The sequence below is a fragment of the Nymphalis io genome, chromosome 8 (assembly GCF_905147045.1).
Source record: "Nymphalis io chromosome 8, ilAglIoxx1.1, whole genome shotgun sequence".
Taxonomy (NCBI): domain Eukaryota; kingdom Metazoa; phylum Arthropoda; class Insecta; order Lepidoptera; family Nymphalidae; genus Nymphalis; species Nymphalis io.
Window position 1 is genome coordinate 13,647,345 of NC_065895.1, and position 20,546 is coordinate 13,667,890.

The 20,546-nt window shown below is 36.2% G+C and overlaps 3 protein-coding genes across 4 annotated transcripts in view; 1 reads left to right on the plus strand and 2 right to left on the minus strand.

Moving 5' to 3' along the window:
* Positions 1-322: 322 nt before the first annotated feature.
* On the minus strand, positions 323-10,994 carry LOC126770091 (E3 ubiquitin-protein ligase RNF185-like). Its single transcript, XM_050489249.1, has 4 exons — positions 10,583-10,994; positions 10,190-10,328; positions 4,018-4,180; positions 323-2,699 (listed from the first exon to the last, which is right to left on the minus strand). Exons 1-4 carry the CDS (start codon positions 10,876-10,878, stop codon positions 2,602-2,604), a joined length of 696 nt encoding a protein of 231 aa, XP_050345206.1. The 5' UTR covers positions 10,879-10,994; the 3' UTR covers positions 323-2,601.
* Positions 10,995-11,277: 283 nt separating this feature from the next.
* Positions 11,278-18,149, plus strand: LOC126769990 (dentin sialophosphoprotein-like). Of its 2 annotated transcripts, none has more exons than XM_050489075.1 (9): positions 11,278-11,780; positions 12,271-12,503; positions 12,874-12,977; positions 13,660-13,813; positions 13,893-14,063; positions 14,135-14,712; positions 14,952-15,246; positions 15,311-15,464; positions 15,541-18,149. In XM_050489075.1, the coding sequence occupies exons 1-9, from the start codon at positions 11,572-11,574 to the stop codon at positions 15,572-15,574; spliced, it is 1,932 nt and encodes a 643-aa protein (XP_050345032.1). In that variant the 5' UTR covers positions 11,278-11,571; the 3' UTR covers positions 15,575-18,149. The 2 variants fall into 2 exon arrangements, with proteins under 2 accessions (XP_050345032.1, XP_050345033.1); XM_050489076.1 differs by having other exon boundaries at positions 11,641-11,780; positions 12,185-12,503.
* The window catches only part of LOC126769974 (uncharacterized), a 59,625-nt gene continuing 57,219 nt past the window's right edge, over positions 18,141-20,546 (minus strand). Inside the window, exon 11 of the mRNA XM_050489046.1 lies at positions 18,141-20,050. Coding sequence (XP_050345003.1) covers positions 18,803-20,050 — 1,248 coding nt within the window. The 3' untranslated portion in view covers positions 18,141-18,802. The remainder of the gene's footprint in view (positions 20,051-20,546) is intronic.

Genomic DNA, 20,546 nt, shown 5'->3' on the forward strand with positions numbered 1-20,546 from the left:
AGACAACCTATATTTATCCGGATGTTTGTGTAAAATTCTCTCGACTAATGTTCGATTTGCCTCAACAACGAGTCGGGGGGAAGTTGTTTAAAAAGTGAATTAAAGTTAATATTAATTAACAGTGGTGGTCTGTGATTCAGCTAGGCAAACCATTTGCGATTTATAAATGTACATGCCATCTAACATATAAGTTTTGTCATCATGAAATAACAGATGATATATATTTCTGATATAGTGTATCTCTTACTACAACGTAAACAGCTGCCCGGCGCTTAGAAGAGAAACATAACAAGTAACATTAGAATAATGAAAACTCTCAAACTTGATAGCATCGTTTATTTTAATAATTTACAGTTTAAACAGTTGATAATAATTATATACACTTATATTACAGGAATATTAAAATAAATCTACCGAATTCGTTAAATAAAACTATCCGTCCGTGGTGTCGGGTCATCGACCTCCCCCAACTGAACTACAACTAGCGTTACGCCTGCACGCGTTACAGACGATTCTTTACACAAAATATCATTTACAAACTAAATTTAGAAATACGATCACGAGTCACGGAGTTAAAGGCCCCTTCGTTTGTTTTTGTGTGAGCGATAAAAATACGTAACTTAAATAGAAAAGTACGAAACACGTATTTGTAGATATATCTATAATGAAAATATATTTACTCTGTGATTTCAGTGTTGCCACACTTACGCACACACCTTGTACGTTATCTGTATCAAAGCCAAGAAACGATAACAACTAATTCAGAACTTTCACAAATATCACGATACATGTAAATGCGATTTCGTTTACTCGGCGTGGCGAGAAAGGTCGCGCTTCTATCCTCCAGATAGGTGCAAATAAATAATCTTGTTTACTCGTTTTAAAACTCTACGTTTCATCGTGATATGCTTCCGAAGACAATAAATTATCGTTGCTGTGCTTAAAAAACGTACCTGAAATCTATACCAACATTATAATTGCGAAATTAACTGTTTGTTTGTTACGCTTTCCCCGCTAAACTAATGAACCAATTGTGACGAAATATGGTATGAAGGAAGCTTAAATCCCAAGGAAGGATATGATAGGCTACTTTTTAAACTTAAAATCTGTCCCCCTCCCAAGCCGGCTAAAACTAATGTAGGCAGGTATATATAAATACCACGTAAAGTTATTTTTGTGTCGCGCTACTTTTCTGTTTAAGCTACTCTACGATTTAAAAATCACATAATTCACTTCGTAAACGATCTAATTTTAAAGCCCTTAGTATAAGTCTTGCTACCTTATTCCTTTCACCAACGATTAATTCATTTTTCAATCAAAAATGCTAAATTTTATAATTCACACCAATCACCAAATCGCGCAAAAACACTTACAATTTATAATTTGCATGCATCGAATTGTTTTTAGACGTCTGTACTTAAGATAACAAAATACCTTAAGTCCTATTTCGATGCGAGTTCCACAAAGGAATCTATAAAATAATATTTTTTCTTTTAATTGAAACCGACCATTAACAATGATTATATTATATAGTTTCGTTGAAACAAAAGAATCTGATTTTATTTTTTGTTTATTTTATTTCCGTGTTATTAATTGAACGTACTTAACGTTCACTTAAAACATTTATTTGGATTTATGTTTTTCATATATCTTTTTTGACATTCAATTATTTTGAATACGTTAAAAATTTTTGTTTGTGTTTCAATCGCGAAAAATAAAGAAGACAACCTTTTATTGCAATACAAAACGTTCTTATGAATAATTCATTGCTTGGTTAGAATGTATATTTAGTATTATTACTATATTTATGTTCATTTTGTAATTCATCTCAACAATATTTACTAATTCCATTCGTTTAGTAAGCACTTAAGCGAGTGAAAATTAATTTAAAGTTTGTATTGGTTATTACCTACATTAAAAGGAGTGAAACTGAGCCGAAGTTAAACAAAATATTTTGTACTATACGTCATATGTTTAAAAATAGTTTGTATACAATTGTAACGTTATGTAAATATGTATATATATGTATATGTTCGCCGGATATTCATTCATAGTTTCGAGATCAATGTCAGCTGTCCTGTTGTCAAATCGTGCACTATTTTAATATTTTATAAAGTGAACTAAAGCTGAATATAACTATATAATCATAACACACAAAGGCAATCAACAAATTAATCGACGAAGCAATAAGCACCAGTCTTCAGAGTTTAATGCAATCCGTTTAGCATTAAGGCTCTCACACACTTTACGATGTACCGGAGACGATAACCGTTTATTATACATGAGGTCATACACGAAACGAATGACTTTGTGTTCACACCGTGCTAAAAGCGTGTATGATAAAGCAGCTGCACACCGTCGAGTGTGCGTCGACCTTACACCGACGCGATCCGGCTAGCGTTAGATAGCGTTGCTAAGCTATCAATGGTTGATTTTGAAACTTTGTAAAAACTCGTGAGATTATCGATAGTTCATCGATGTCGGGTCCGCGCGCGGCACCTCGGTCACAAGCGGTGTTCCGGTAACGTGCCTCGCGTGCTACGAGTGTGCGGCCAGTGTGCGGAGCGACACGGGGGCGAGGGGGCGGCGCCGGGGGTCTGGTCATGCGAAGATGAGCCACAGCACGAACAGGATCGCGACCCACAGGAAGATCTTCGACAGGAACTGCTCCTCTTCGAACTGCGCCGTGCCGCGCGGAGCTGTCGACATTACGTTCTGTTACTTCTCTAATCTTTGTATACATATTGCTGACATACTGCTAATGTCCGCTATAGACCCTCTGAAGGTTCTTCGCGAATCGTGTGTAACAGAAGTGATATTAGAAAAAATAAGTCAGTGTAAATTTAGGATACTTTTAAATAAATTTTAGTGTTCGTGACTTTTGTTGTTTTTTTTTTTAAACTAAAGTACTGGACTAACATTTCGCATATTAAGTAGCGGTCAGCGTCGGTTCAGTTCAATGATCTCTATCACAATTTTAATTTTACTTGAAACGTGTTTTTACAAAACTAGTGATTTTCGCCTGACGCGAGATAAAAAAAATGGGGGTCAACGATTATCAAGAAATAATTAATATTATCACAGGTGCCCACTGACCACTGACCGTCACGCGACCGTGTGACTGTGACACATAAATACTTCATGTATGCTCTTTGTTTATCAATATTAGTTGTAAGTAAATCATACAATGTTTCTAAATCAAATTACTAAAATACAATATATCAGAACGAAAATATAATAGTTGTCGAAATGCTAAATACCAAATGTGGTTTCGTTTTTAATTAACATTTAAATAATTTTAATTTCATTACATTTTACATTATAGTTTTCCTTAAAACGGTAGAGTTCGATTAAATAGTTTGTTCGAATAAATTTACAAATCACGCAAACTATTTAAAAATAAAACCGAATTCAGAATCTTTCGTCTCCTTCATTTTATGTTTGATTTAGTTGCTTAATAATTTACGTATAGTTTTGGGTTGCGATGAGTACGATGTTACATGAATATATATTCTTGCTAGTTTAATGAAATACATCTGATTTAATTAGACCTATTCACCTGTTTTCTTTGTGTTATTTTATTATGTTTGTGAAGCTAGAGTATTGCTTTGATTAAATAATTATAACGCGGCGGCTTCGTTCATAAACTAATTAGCAATCACTCATCACCGAGATTCTACACTAACTATGAGCAAATCAGATTAGAACAATATCAGTGTATATCGCTTTAGCAAATGCACTGTAATTGGGTTTAAAGATGGCTGCAGCTTCCTTATTCACCAACAGCTTCATATAACAAATAAAACATACATTAGTCTATCGTGTTTTCCGAGTTGTTTTGATCGTCTATCAAAAGGAATAACATATAAAAATAAAATAAAACCCCGCTGAGTTTCTTTTGCCGGTTCTTCTCAGGTCTGAGGTGTTTATTTCCGAACCGGTGGTAGATTTATGACAATCAATAAGTAAGTGTAACGCTTCTATATTGAATACTTTGACTTTGTCGCCAGCACCTACCCGCACTAGGCCGGGGGTCACCGAAATTGAAGGTCGACGTGAAGACGCCGAAGGGGAATGCGCCGATGCCGAAGGACATGTGGAAACCCTCGCCGAAGCCGAAGCCGGGGAAGCCGCTGTTGCTCTCGGGCTCCGTGCGTTGCCCCGCTGGCCGTGGAGGCACCTTGGACGAAACATTTTTTTAGTACAATAACAATACAAACATTATTTTCGATGGTAACCGTACCTAACAAAATCTAAAACCGGTTGATATACACAGAAGGAAAAGGTTGTACCAAGGAATATCTTATGGATAGTTTAAATTATTAAGAGACCGTTGATGACATGGAGATAGAACACGAAGCATCTTAACCGAAGACGACATGGGTTTTTGCGTCATTACTTCGCAATTAACGGCGAATAAAAACATCGTATGAAAATTGCATAGCAGCCCGGGACGAAATAACGTCCGCACATTTACTACTTATTGATTCGCTAACGTCTTGCATTGGCATATGGGGTGTAAAGGAGTATATGTTTAAAATATTGAGTTATATGCGCCCCTTTTGGACGACAGTATAATCTATTTACTTCTATCGGCATTAAAGGTAATTTTCCAATGATGCATATGCAATAGTAGCTACACAGTAACTTGGACATACTATTGTTAGTTGCTTTTGTAGAGTATAAAACAGTAAATTAATGATGCAGGTATTTGCAAATCAAAAACTTTAGTTTTTTTACAAGTATCTACCAACCACGGTTGGCGTGGTTGGTAGATACTTGCCTTTTCACGCCGAAGGTTGTGGGTTCGATTCCCACCCAGGACAGACATTTGTGTGCATGAACATGTCTGTTTGTCCTGAGTCTGGGTGTAATTTTCTATATAATTATGTATTTACAAAAGAAAAATAGTATATGTAGTATATCAGTTGTCTGGTTCCCATAGCACAAGCTTTGTACAAGCTTAATTTGGGATCAGATGGCCGTGTGTGAAAAATGTCCCAGGATATTATTATTATTATTATTTGAAAATATTACGTAATATCGCATTATTGCGGTATGCGAGGAAATTCGCGCATTAATCAGACAGAATAGTTTTACCGAATATTCGGTATTCGGTCTGACGTCAAACATTCTATTCGTCGCAAGTATAATTTGTCACCACGCCATTTAATATAATACAGCATATCATATTTCTTTGCAAACCGCTTATATGTATTTAAATATCGTAAAATGTCATTGATATCATATTATTTTGTTTTGGGACATTTATTTAATCTCGAAAGTAATATGCGATATAAATAACTTTAATAAAACAAAAACATGCAAACTTACTTATCAGTCGTATAAGAAAATAAAACTAAAGATAGAATTTTAATATCGTTTCGGTTCAAATTGAATAAACAAGGAAGATATTCGATATACGAGATGTGAAACTTGCACAACGAGACTTTGAAATGTCAAAAACACCACGTATTTCGTCAAATAACAGATTTATTTCATTTCTTAATGTATTTTAAGATATAATAATAATAAACTTGCAGTAGTCGCAATACATGAAATAATAATAAATCCTTGAACAATATTAACAAGAGCAAAACTACGCCTTTTATCCCATATCGAGGGAATTTTAATAAATTTAAATACGATAATATGATCAGTATAAAAATACTGGTGGTGTCCTACCAAGGTTCCCAAGGTTGGTGGCGCATTGGCGATGTAAGCGATGGTTAACATTTCTTATGTCTATGGGCGTTGGTGACCACATACCATCAGGTGGCCCATATGCTCGTCTGCGTCTACCTTATACTATAAAAAAAACGTAGTCAAGTTCAATTAAATGATGTAAATCCACGAGTACACTAGACACTTTTTTTTCTTTACTCTTATATATATTGTGATAACATCTACAAAGCTTTATGACGTCAAAAAGAAGATAAGCATTATTGTCTATGGAGTTAATCAACTTTTTAACATATGCTTAACATACGCGAAAAATTCTTAAATTCCTTAATGCGTCACCAAGATAACGGTCGAGCGTTAAAACGAACTTAGTGCGACCTTTCTAAATATAGCAGTAAGATAAGTTATAAAAACTGTAATTATTTTTATACTGACCTTTAATAAAGCTATCGAGTATCACTACCGCAATTGTTTACGGGTCTTCAACCGATTTAAAATTGCTAATACACTTATTTTTTTAAAGCGCTACATTGGTGGTAGGACTTTGTGCAAGTCTGTTTGGGTAGCTACCTACTGGCCAGATATTCTACCGCAACAAAGCATAACTTAGTATTGTGTTCCGGTAGTACCTTCGTAGAGCAGTGAATTTAGATATTCAATATATTTTATGGTTCATATTTAAATAACATTCGGTAAAACATTCGCGAATTGTTGATTGTCAAAACCAAAACATATTATTATATATACAAATATTAATATAGAATACTAAAAAATGGAGAATTCATAAAAAAATACTTTATAATAATATTATAAAAACTAGCTCTACTGCAGGTTCTGCATTACAGTTCAAAATAATGCAGTTACCTGTCAAAGTTAAATATTGTGGCTCAAAGCGAAACACAGGTAGCGGCGACGGTGTTTTAGGATCAATAATTAGATAACGGCAAGACTGGACGACACATAACTATCCGAATAACATAATAATAATAAATAAAATAAAAGTGTTTAGGAATCGATATAATCTCCATTCTCAAAATAAAAAAGTACAAACACACGGTATTATTTTGCCTATAATATCTTCTAAGTGACAACTAATATGAATACAAATTAAATGCTACTAAATTGAATAAATATAAAAAACATTAATCTCTTCACGTTTCTTATATAAAAAAACAATCTAGTATTATTTTGTCATTGATTAAGCTGAAGTTATACCACACGAGCAACATAACCTTTTAAATAGCTCATGTCTATAATCACACTGTTCTCTCTCCCTTCACACCGGAACACGACAAGGCGTTTCATTTATAAACAATTTTAACGCAGTATTGTAATAAAATTATCTTTAGATTTTTTTGATTGTTGGTGATATCACGTGACTTTTTCAATAAGAGTTCCTTATTGAAAAAGAATGTTCGTATGTACTGTCTTATGAATAGTTTTTTTCTTAACTCTTAACCACCACGCTGCTCCAATGCAAGTTGGTGGTTAAGAGTTAATACACATGTGGCAGAATTTCAGTGAAATTAGACACTGGAGACAATTGGACAATGGAGGTTTCCTCACGATGTTATCCTTCAACGTAAATCACGAAATTAATTATAAACATAAATTAAGCACATGAAAATTCAGTGGTGCTTGCTCGAGTTTGAACCCACGATCAAGGGATACGATTTACACGTTCTAACCACTGTGCCATCTCCATTTTTCTCCATTATGTGAATTTCGCATTAATCCCTATTAAGGAAATAATATGTATATTTGTTGTTAACAAAGTCATACGACGACGAAGTTTAGTTTATCTTCAAATATTTCGCAAAATACATATATCCTTTCTGCAAAACTCGCCTCCATGAGATTCAAGCAAATGACAGTTTTATCTTAAAGACTGAATAATCTCTTATAATATCACAAGTCTAGAATTTTCCTATTAGACTTGATCGTTTGTTGAAAATGTGGAAATTGAATAAACATGTAGGCTTGTGTTTAATGCAAATAGGTAATATTCAAGGCAATTCAAGAATTTATGTAAATAAATATATTTACATAAATTCTCATATGTATGCCCAATTGCCCAACTGCAGCTCATGAGGTGTAATCAATACATTCTAATCAAGTATTAGTACCTAGGCGGCGGTTCTAATAATGATTGGTTAGAATGTTTTTGTTTGAAAAATTGTATTTTATCAGGAAACACGTTTTATAAATAAACTTAAAAAGCAAACCCCTATTTAAATAACAAAATTGTGACAAATCGTTAGAGCATTTTCTAAAATACGTGATATAAATTTATATACAGGAATTGCTAATTTAATATTGTTAGATAAGATAAATGAACAAAAACTAAAAAACAAACTGGTTCGAAATTCATTGCGCATGACACAAATGACAACGTCATACGGAAATTCAAAGTTTGTATTCTACCATTGTTTAAAAAAAAAGAATTTGTTTAAAGAAAATATTAAAAAAAAACATACTAAGCATAACTAACGTCATCACTAGAAGATGTCTACAAGACGAGCACACTTATAAAAACTTTCATTGCATGTCAGATTTCAACTTTAAGCACTGGCCAACTGCGCTGGCTTCTTAATTTGAGGAATATTTTATAAAACCTGGCCGTATATTCACATACAATTGATAAAAATAACGGCCATTGGGTAATTTTGGTTTATTATTACACAGCAATACAAAATATCCATTTTTGGCGGTAAAATAACGGATGAGTGAATGGTACCTGGTATGTTTATTTGTATATTTTGTTTAACTATTTAAAAAAAATATTCTAGTTATTTCAATTTTTTATATAATTTTAGTAAAAGTAAATTAAAACATTTTTTAATTACTGACAGAGGCATAGACATAGTCGAAGGATAAATAAAAAATAATGTTTAGTACATTAGGAATGTCATGTCGGCTATCTCGTGTTAACTCTTGTCATCTGATAAAATATACGACGTAACTGTAAACATAGCATTGATAGTTCTATGACGATATAAATATAGCTTAACAAGGTGTGAAAGTTCAAATTTAATTAAAGCAATTGCGTCATTTAACTGCATCTCCGGAAAAACAGACATTATGTTCTTAGACTTGTTACTATGGTTAGTAAAGAATCTTTTGCTTACAAGAATAAATAGAAAAAGTATGTTTTATTTGTTTTCTTCGTATTATGATATAAATAGTATTCCTCTTATTGTATAAAACAACATTTACAATTTATTTTATTACTATTTTCTATGTGATGTTGCTGTTTGTATTATTCTAGGTCAAGGGTTAAACAAGGAAAATTTTAATATCATGTTTGCTTTTATTTAATTGATTTTGTACTCTCTATTGCATCGATCATCTCCTTTTGTATCTTACAGGACATAGGAGAAATAATCTATGCCTTGTTGGCACAGGTTAGCTATTAAGCAAAGAATTGTACAAATCATGTAATGCCTATTTTATTTACATATAATGTTGTTTACACAACAACATCTGTTGTTGTTTACTCATCAACAATCTTATTATATCGAATTAATATAATATAAAATTGTTGCAAGTTATCAGTTTTTTTGGTAATTGCTAAATAGGATGTTTCAATAGATTAGTATAGTTTAGTTTAGATTAGTAGATTAGTATAGTTAGGATTTTATATTATTGATGGCTTTGTAACTACAGTAAAAAAATTATATATATATAATTAATAATTGAAGAAAGAATTTTTAGTTAACCATTTACTTATGGTAATGCACAATAAGGGAAGGCGAGGCGAGTTTACTCCACTCTATAACAGCTAATTTAATGAAACTGTGTAATAGAATAAACCTATTTTCAGAGACTTGTCATTGAATAACAAAGTATTAAAGAACTGTCAACAATGTATATTTTTAATCACTTTTTACTTTATATGTATAAATCTTTCTTACTTGAAATGAAACAATGCAAACATTGATTTATTAACATATTGTTTCAAAACTCTTAATTATGTTGAACTGTAGATTTGTTAATGCTATTTAATTATTGTCTATTAAATTATAAAATTTCATACCAAACTACAGACCAAGAAGTTGAGTTTACTGATTATTTCGATTTATATATATTTTACTACTACAGAATTAAGTAAAAAACATATTAAAGATATGACAAAAAATTCATAAATTGAAAAAGAAAGAACTCAATTATTGCCTATAAATGAGTTTAATAATAATATGCTATTTAATCATTTTTTATTTTTATACGTTTTTATTTATTTACAAAAATATTATACTATAATCAGTAAAAACTGTTACTAACTCTTATGTATGAATAAGTTTTAAAATGACTGGTGTATTTTATTATAACAATACATTTATTTCAATTTTAAATTATTTATTATGGTCATTTATGTTCTGAATAAAAAACAAAGTAAATGCTACAAATGAGTTATTAATTTAATTTAATTTTCAATTAAATCTTTCAATACATTAGCTTACTTAGCAACTTATGACTTAGTTATCTGATAATACTCATTTCTGCTTACCTTATTTCTAGGGTCTTCCTGTTTTGTATTTCCTCTGCCATACAGTGGAATGACCTTCTCTCTGCTTATAGCTGCTTTGCAAACTGGACACACTTGCCGACTCGGTCTGGTCTCTAACCACTGGTGCAGACATGGCCAGCTATAAAAAACGAGTTAATTAAACTTGTTTCGGCTACATTTACAAGTTTTAAACAAATTAAATTATGATCCAAAACTGTAATTGAAAACAAATAATTCACAACATTTTGGAAAAAAAAAACACCCAACTGTTAGATACTATGTTTCTAGAAATGGTTTGGATATGCTTTTATACTGAAAGTAATTTCGTTTGGTTGTTATAACAACATTTAATTAGTACAAAATAAGAATACGATTTTAGTTAAAAGAACTTACCAGAAAAGATGTCCGCACATGCTAACCACGGCATCTCGTGCCGTGTCTAGGCAGATGTTGCATTCCAGCATACGCTCGTCACGTTTCTCCTCCTCCCCACCAGCATCTCCTCCAGGCGCTGATGCACTTGCTTTAGGCTCACTTGTTTCTGCCATTGTATGTTGCCCAATAAATCCTTCTTTTAATATTACGTCACAATAACATATATTTCTACACTTATCGTATTCACGACAACTTAAGTTTATAACTTGTACAATACAACACTCCCTCCTATATGCACTCCAATTATAAACCATAAGAAAAACACATTTTACTGAATAAATTTAACGAAGACAAATTATTCCAAATAGAAATAAGAAAAACAAATTACAATACTCCCCAACCCCAATTTGACGGATATCTGATTAATCTGTCAAACTGTTTTTACCACCAACCATAAATTGTAGAATAATGTCGAATCATCACGAGAGCCACGTATGTCTAAAAAATAAAATAGGTACAAACAAAATCATATCATTCATGTTTCTATTAAAATATAATATTTAAAAAAATCACTAACTAATGTTGTTACTAGCCAAAACATATTATACTTCAAAATAAATACTTACATCAGATGATACATACATAAATTAAATTATCTGTTGTTTTTATAAATCACAAAACCCAGTTTATAATCTATGGTCTTCTAATTCTGCCTGTATTTTACGAGTGCAATTGATTTTGATTTCTTCTTTGTATTTCTGTACATTGAAATTACAAAACACATCGCGTTATAATTGCATTTATTATAATTTTATTCTAGTTTAATAAAAAGTTATGTAAAGTGATTCGTGAGTAGATATTTAGTATTTGTTTAAACTATCCATACTACACTACTAATGGTTGTTCGTATTTTGCAAGACATGTTGAAAAACAAAATTGACGTCACAAATCCCATCAGCTGAGCAGCTTAATTTATTTGTGGTGATTGCATTAAAAATACGAATAAAATGGGTGGTGCCGTGAGTTCCGGGCGTGATAACAATGAGTTGATAGACAATTTAATGAGTGGGAATTACATCCGTACTAGACGTGTAGAGAAGGTCTTTCGTGCACTGGATCGAGCTGATTACATGACACCGGAGGCTCGGGACCAAGCCTACAAGGACCTTGCTTGGAGAAATGGGCCTCTACACTTGTCTTCTCCATGTATCTATAGGTAAGATATGAAATCAATATTCTCAATTTTATTTTGGTGTTTTGTTATTATATGTGTCGCTATATCACTAGTATCGGCGTTTATAATCAATATAACGACAGGTTAACTTTTCTTTTAAAGTATTAAGCTAAATTGAAAACAGCATTGTTTTTGTGATGTTTAAATGTTGTCTGTTATTTTTAATAACAGATAAGAATCCATTACTATGGGCTATTAAGTAAGTGACTCCTAATTAAAAATTAAAATTTCAATCATTATTGAACCATAAATACAGAACCAAAGGGTAAAATATATTAAATATTGTTATGACATATCCTTTAAACTCGTAAGAACTGTAACTGTATCTACTGTATTGTCTTCGATCAATAGTAAATTATCACCATGTTGAATTTTTTCGGAACCAGGGAGATATCACACTCGGGGACTAACCCCCCACTTAGACTTGGAATGTTTTCAATTCTATTTCTAAGTGAATTCCATTACCCAATAGTGAGGTGATGGAGGGGTTAGAGCTGAAACCAGGGCTATCCTTCCTGAACATTGGCTCTGGGACTGGATACCTCAGTACCCTGGCTGGCCTGATACTTGGAACATCAGGCATCAGCCATGGTGTGGAGGTACACCCATCAGTGGTGGAGTATGCTGTGAAGAAAATAAGCCAGTTTATTGAAAATTCTCCTATTCTGGATGACTTTGACTTCTGTGAACCAAAATTTTATCATGGTGAGTAATTTATTTTCAATAACAAACCCTTTGACCTATTGTGTATCACATAAGTAAAAATCCAAAATTAATTTTTTTCAAGACTTCTAGGAAGGAAAGTACATAAATGAATAATAAATAAATAATAAATTTATTTATTCTATGAATGATGATGAAAAATGAATTGACTTCAAACATCGGAGAATATAATATTGTTTTCAGAAACTATTATTATTTCTTGCATAAAATGAACAATTTGCTACTGACAACATTTAGTATTATTTTATTTTTATTGTTTTTTTTTATGTTTTAAGTAAAAACATAAAATATCTTTTATACGAACACAAGTCAGTGAAAAGTTATATTTGCAGAATGTATGATTAATCCTCAGGTAATGGACTCTGTCTGACTCCATTGTTATCCTGTTACGACCGTGTTTACTGCGGTGCTGGCTGTCCAGAGGAATACGAAAACTACTTCAAGAGACTTATAAAGGTATAATACGATGTTCACTGACAATAATAATGGAAAAAAATATATACAATTATTAAAATATGTCACCATAATTGAATCTATATACAATTTTCATTACAACAAGGAATTAGCATAGTAGCAAGTCTTATTTTTGTTTAGAGTTGAAGAAATTTCAGCAATTGTATAAAAAAAGTGTGGATAATGAAGGCACTTCCTAAATTTATTGATCTGAGCTCTCAGAAAGAAGTTGCAGTCTATAATTAATTAATTTCTGTTATTATTTTTTTGAACGATCTTGTCGCTGTTGTCCCAAGTGGCGTTGATAGCATCAAAATATTAATGTTCAGATTGAGTTTGCTCACTAAAGGCTATAGCTGTTTCATCAGTTACAAGAAATCCAGCTACCCAGGTAATAGCTTCTATTCTTTTATAGATTGCTGTGATTGTATGAAATCAATGAGGAGTCCAATAGATTTCACACGCTTGGTAATAAATATTATTATTAAGATGATCATTTTGATGACAACTCATCGGCCTGACGAGATGGCATGTACATTTATCAAAATATTATTTGTAAAAATGAAATACTGGGATTACTAGCAACGCTACTAGAATTTAATTGTAAATGTTTATTACTATAGATAATGACAATAATTACAGTGATATAATCATTAGGATGTTATTAATTGAATTAATCGATCAGGTGGGCGGTGTCCTGGTGATGCCGCTAAACGACACGCTGCAGCAAGTGCGCCGCGTCGGCGAGAATAAGTGGGTGACGCGCAGTCTGCTCAACGTGTCCTTCGCCACGCTGCGGACGCCGAGCCGGGAGGAGGCCGCGCAGCACGTCAAGCTCGGTGAGGTCACACGGAGCCCCGACCGCTTGTACCGGCTCCGTTCCGGTGTATCCGTGCTAGAACAGTGCGCGTGTTGCAGACAAGCAGACGCCGGTGCGGCTGCAGCTGCTGTCGCGCGCCGTGGTCCGCTGCGCCATGCGGCGCGGCGTGCTGCGGCGCCACCCCGAGCTGCGCGAGGCGCCGCGCGCGCCGCCGCCCGCCGCCTGCCCGCGCCGCATCTGCATCCCCATCGAGCCCGGCGGCGCCGTCGGTCAGTGCCGGCCCGCGCGCCTCTCGCCTCTCGCCTCGCTCGCCACTCACGCTCGACCTTTCTCTCCGCAGAGGGCTTGAACGTCCTTCACGACCTCGACGGCGAGAACGGGGCGAACGAGATGAACGCGCTGCTGAGCCTCGTCATCAGCATGGGGCACAACCGGGTGGCTGGCGCGTTGCGCTTCGACCGCGTCGACGACTCGTCGACGGACTCCTCGGATTCCTCGGACGACGAAGACCGGGATCCGGAACCGGAAGAGCAGGACGGGGCCTCGCGCGACGAAGCTGAGCCGGCGAACCCGCAACCCGAGAATCATAATGCGGCGGACGATAGTTCCGATAAAAAACGGAACGCTATCTCCGATTCCGATGACGATAAACCGAACACCCGGTCAAAGGTCATCAAGACGGACCCCAAGACCGGCAACAAACGCCAGACTAGGCGTCCGCGGAGGCCGAGGTCCGGGGACGGACCGGACGAGCCCCGCTTCCCGCCCGGCTGTCGGGAGCTGTTGTCCTACAGGTACGAGTTTGACGAGCCGTCGACGTCGAGTAAGGAAGCTAAGACGAGCACGAGTGAAGAATTGACAGATTCGTCGGAACGAAAGTCTCTGACATCCACAGATGATGACGCCCATTGCAGCAAGGTTAGTGCGCTTTGAGCGTCGAACTGCTATGTTAATAATTAAACATGCTTGTGTTCTATAAAAAAAATTCTCCCTTAATTAATATTCAATGAATGAATTTGTTTTTAAATTCTCATTCAATTGATTTTTGAATTTGTAATTAAAAGTTGAAAGAGTATTCAGTATTCTTTCGACTGCATCAAGTTGCCAAATATTGCCGTGTTAGATTTCAGATGTTATCATAAATATAACGTCCACAGGAAACAAAACGCTCAACTCCTCCGGGCGTACCCTCCGAGGTGGAGATCGACTTGGGCTCGAAAATGGCGCCGGAAGCCAGCACGTCCCAGATGGACTGGGACGACATCCAGACGGACACCGCAGAGGTCAGCGACGACGACACCGACGACACGAAGAGCAAGGCGAAGAGGCAGAAGCTGGACAGCGGGATAGGGGAGACCACGCCGAGCGGCTCGTCCCCGACGTCACACAAGTCGAAGACGGAGTCCGAGAGCGAGCAGTCCTACGGCAGCCCCGCCGCCGGCTCCCCGCACGGTGAGTAGCGCGCCGGCCGCCGCCGCTCGGCGCGGCCCGCGCTGACGCAGAGTCGTGTGTGCAGACGGGCGCTCGGAGGAGGAGTGCGCGGAGCTGACGGCGCACGCGGCGCGGCGCCGGCGGCGCATCGCGCGCGGGGGCGACGCGCGGCGCGTGCGCCTGTCGCTGCTCATGAAGCAGGCCGTGCGCGAGCTGCCGCTGCCGCACGCGCTCAAGAAGTACGTACCGCCGTTTTATTGATCTCATGTTAGCCGACCGGCGTACCGACTGACCCTCCACTTGTTTTACTTCTAGGTTCGTCAATCTGGGCCGCTGCTTCGAGTTTTAGGAGCATCGCAGTCGCCTCGACGTTTACCGACATTACGAGTGTCATAATAATATAATTATTCAAATATCTTTGGATCGGGATGCTCGATGGAGATGGAGGCTTTTCATATATAAAGTCTTGTAGGAAAGAAAAACTGAGAAGGACTGATTAATACTTAGTCATTTATAATATAATGTATCTTATTGATAAACTCGAACTGAGTACGCTCTCCCGTCTGTACCGTCGGTGTCTGCGAGCCGGAAAGAGACGACACGATGTCAGTGCGAGTTTATTGATAGTTGAATGTCTATGCCTCGTATTGCATGAATTAAGTCAACTTTAAATTATAAAATAAGCAAATGAAATGTTATCGAGGTGTTTGTAAAAGATCTTTAAAAAAGATTTCATTAAAATAAAAATAGACTGTATTTCAAAGATGTTTGGGTCATGTCACACTACAACTGCGTGGTTGGTTTCATATTTTACTGTTATTCACTTGAATACATTAAATAAATTAGTAAAAGAACAAAATTTAACGTAGTGTGAATTGATTTTAATAATATCCTATAATGTGCAATGTTCATCATTTGTAATTGTAATATTTGCTTGAGTGACAACATATATCATGGTGGCCACTAAGTGGAGTTCGCCGTGGGGAAGGGACACTGCCTTCCCAACCGCGAACTTTTCTTACGGGAGCTTTCAACCTTTATGATAATAAATTTCATAGGCAGAAGAATCTTCACGTGGTTAAAATATCAACGGATTCTGTTGTATATTACTATCTCTCTCTCATGCACGAGATGAAAAGGATAGCAAGTCTTTCAGATATTGTCTGCCAGTTTCTAATAGAGATAGATAGATATTTTCTAATCTGATTGTGAGCTTAATGCTCATGGTCGCTTGTTACTCTTTGATCAGGTTTGAATTACAAAAACTGGAGATATGTATAACAGAATCCGCGTCAATGGGTACCGTGAAGGGTTGCCAGGTCTTAAAATCGAATAGCCGTACATACCAGCAGATTTAGCCGGATATTTGGGTAAAAAGGCCGGACGCCCTTCATTATTTTTTGTCACTGTAATAATTAAAAAAAAAAGATGTAAAATAAGGCTTTTGTATTTTAAATTTTAGCTATAGTCTTTGGTTAAATGTTAAATGTCTATTAAAATTCGGACAGGCTGAACACCGTCTAATTTGTACGGACAATTGAAAAAGGCTAATTCTGTCTGCCCGTATCCGGACGCCTTGCAACCCTTCTCCCGTGGCTTTCCCCGTCGCATCAACCGGTTCTTCTTATATCAGCAGACCAACATTTTACATTCGTGGATGATAAATACATAGCGTGTACGTAAACTAACTATCGAAGGGCATGTGTCAAAACGACTAATGTGCCAAACAGTTGCCATTCATTATTGTTATTATTTTTTAAATAATAATTAATACTCATATCACAAAGTGCTATACTTGCTACAGGTAGATTTTCGTTACAAGTGCAGTGATGTTTGTCTATGATTTTTAAACCAACATATAAACAACACAATGTGTATAAGAAATAAAAACTTAAAAAACATAATTAGTATACAAACGATGTTGGATTAACAGATCGAATATTATAAATGCGAAGGTAACCTTTGTATGTTTGTTTTTATGCCTTTTTACAGCTAAACCACTGAACGGGTCATAATTAAAAATTGACGTAATAGTGGCGTGGTACATAGATAAGGATATATGCATATATTATATAATACGAGATCTGAAGGGGAATGGAGTCGCATGGAATAGCTAGTATTTAAATAAAATGCTAATCCTCCACTAAATGGATTAATAGCGGATAATATAAATAGATAAAATTTCTGAAATAATTTAAGCTCACTTAAAATCTCTCTAAATATCATATCAAAATGGCAATTCTAGCACATTAGATCTTTTGACTCTGAGACGAAATTCACGAACTTAACTCTACTGCCATGCTGTTATCTATTAGCTGCATGATGTTTCTTGCAAGTGTAAAAATAGCAACCAAATGTTGCCATATTGTTATTTAAATGATGCAACTATCTGGTAACATTATTTCAATAGGGATCATTTTACACTTTTATCGTAGTAATTAGAATATGGAGAGTTAAAATTTGTTTATAACGATTGATGTAAATATATTTTGTAGTAATGTCATTTGTTTTGTTGCAATTATATATGGTTTTATTATAAAATTTTCGTTGGCGTTTATTGTCTATATATGAAATATTCAAACTACCTGTACCGTAGGGTTAATTTTAAAGATTATCTGTGGATTGTTTAGAGACGTTACCATTGTCTCTGTTATTTTTTAACAGCCATGTAGTATTATTATAACAATATAAAGGGACACGTATGATTCAAACCTATTTACTTGCTCATTCGTGTATTCAAACTATTGTTCTTCTTACACTTCTAAACTTCTTCGTTGTATTTTATTGTTCATTGATATGTCATAATCTTAGAACAAAAAGTTTGTAAGTGTCGTAGGTTAAGTGAATGCTTACATGGCTGCTTGAAAATATTTCTGATATTATTTTAATTTTGAATTGTTTAATAAAATGCTGATGTTGTCGAATCGATCTTTTATTTTCTTCATAAATACATAATACAGGTGAGTATTTAACGGTGGGTGCTCAAGTTTTAACTTATATTTACACAATCCAACATTGGTATAGTTAACATCCAAAAATACGTATTCATATGTTTGTAAAGCCTCGTTTATCATCACTTCTCGTAGTCATCAAGTCTAATCACCTCGTCCTTGTTCTCAGTGTTACTCCAAAAGTTTTTAACAAATGGTGGTTACTACAAAATATTTGCTTTTATTAAAAATTTACACTATTTAAAAATAGTAGCGTCAGGTTTTATATAGAAGTCTAACGGCTCTTCTCTTGTCTCTAGTTGTGTTACTTTTATTACAGGATATATATATTTTACATTTCGAGGCATTAGTTACCTTCTATAATCTGGAAAATAATACAATATGTTACATCTCAGCGTTGAGGGCTCCATTCGAAACGACGGTGAGCGATAATTGTGAATTTCGTAGTCTCCTTACGATATGGTTAGAATATAAAACCTTCTCGGACAACTCACTAACGTACTGCTTAGTTAAAGACAACGCTTTGTCCATATCTTACAACGCGAACAGATCAAAGGAAATCTATAATTTAGTTATAAAACAAGCCCCGGTGCCACAAGAGCAACGAATGCAGTGGTGGAGCCAAGCTAGCACCACTTGCCGACGGAGTGCATCCTGTCGGGATAGAGGTCGTCCGCGGCGGGGGTGTCACAAGCCTTGAGTCCGTCGCCGAGCTTGCGAGCGGGCCTGGGCGTGGCGCGGCCGCCGTCTCGAAGTCGCTCGCGCGCCCAGCGCTCCGCCGCGTACGTGCGCTTGACCGGCCGCTTGCAGAGCGACTGTGCCTCCGAGGGCGGCCGACTCGTGGTCTCCGACTCGCTCCCGTTTGCCAACGAGTGCGCGCTTCTCGCCTTGTGCAGCGACAGGCGGAGCGGCTTTCTCGGCGGTGTTGGCCTCGATTTTGCATCGTCTCGAGCCTCGTCATTGCGAACGTAGTGACCGAGCCTCGATCGGTTCTCGGATCCGTAGTCCAGCCTCGGCGAGCTACCGTATGTGTCGCCGTTTGGGAAGTCTGAGCACTCGGACTCGAATTCTGACGACTTTGCGCTCCTCGAGTGTAATTTGGACGACCGCCGGCTTGATTTATGCGCGTTCTCCAGTACTTTGCCGTCTATTCGGTTGTAGACATAGTTCCTTTCAGATTCTACTTGGATGTTTTCGACGCTTTCGTTTTTCTTCATTTTTCGAAGACGCTGAGACCGTTTCAATTGCTCTATGATTGACAAGGTCTTCCTCTCGGCCCAGTTTGTCTTTTTAATGCTTTCCTCGATTCGGTCAGCCACTTTCTTTATATCGGTGCGTCTTTGGTCACATACGCTCGATTGAGAATCTCTCAAGTCCATATCGCTGTCAGATCTAAAATTATCCTCCCTCGATCTACTGTTACTGTATCGGTCAGTCTTTACGCGTTGCTTCTCCATATGCCTTTGGTTTCGTTCTATCATCCGAATAGCTGCATCGGTTTCAGTGCTATAATCGTGGATGCAGTGGTGCGAGAGTGAGTGGCGCATGCGCCCAGCTCTATGCTCTAAACTATGTGAACTATGTGATCTACGATTCGGAGTTGGTGATGTTCTTGGAGACGTGGCTATTCTAGACGATGCACCCGAGGCGTTCGATCTAGGTCGTACCACAGGCAGATTGGCTTCACCGGCATCCAGCCCGGGGAGCTTCGCCACGATAGCTGTAATGTCTGGTCCTTTTTGAAATACCTGCACCTCAGACTTGGGACTTGTTTTGGTCGTAGCCTGCGGTTCTGTCGTAATATTGATGTTGGTCACGTTCTTCTTTGTTTTATTGACTGTAATACAGCTGTCGTTACTGCTCACTGCTTGGAGCTGGAAAGAGATACAAATCTTATTTAGAAAGTCTATCATGCTACTGATACAACAAATTTAGATTTTATTTTTGAACTTATTTTTTAAGGAGATTTTTCCAGTACAATTATAACAATAATCTCTCAATTCAAATACTTTTTGTTTATGTATAAATATTTAAAAAAAATAGAGCTGTAGGTCGTACAAGTTCATGTTATGTCGCATTTTTAAACATTTTAAATTTGTTACATCAATGAACAATTTAGGTCATTATAAACCTAAGGGTACCTTAAGCTCTGACGTTTTAAAAATTTAAGTTATAATTGTAATGAATAAAAGACTTGTCACGAATAAGTAATCAAGTAAAAAATATAAAAATGCCTAGTTTGTTTAGTTTATGTCCACCGATGTCTTCAATTATGTAAGGTACTGCCCTTCTCCACTTCATGCGGGAGAATAATAAGATTTTTATTAACTCCCCGATTGTAGCTCCACCTACCAAAGTCCAATCAAAACC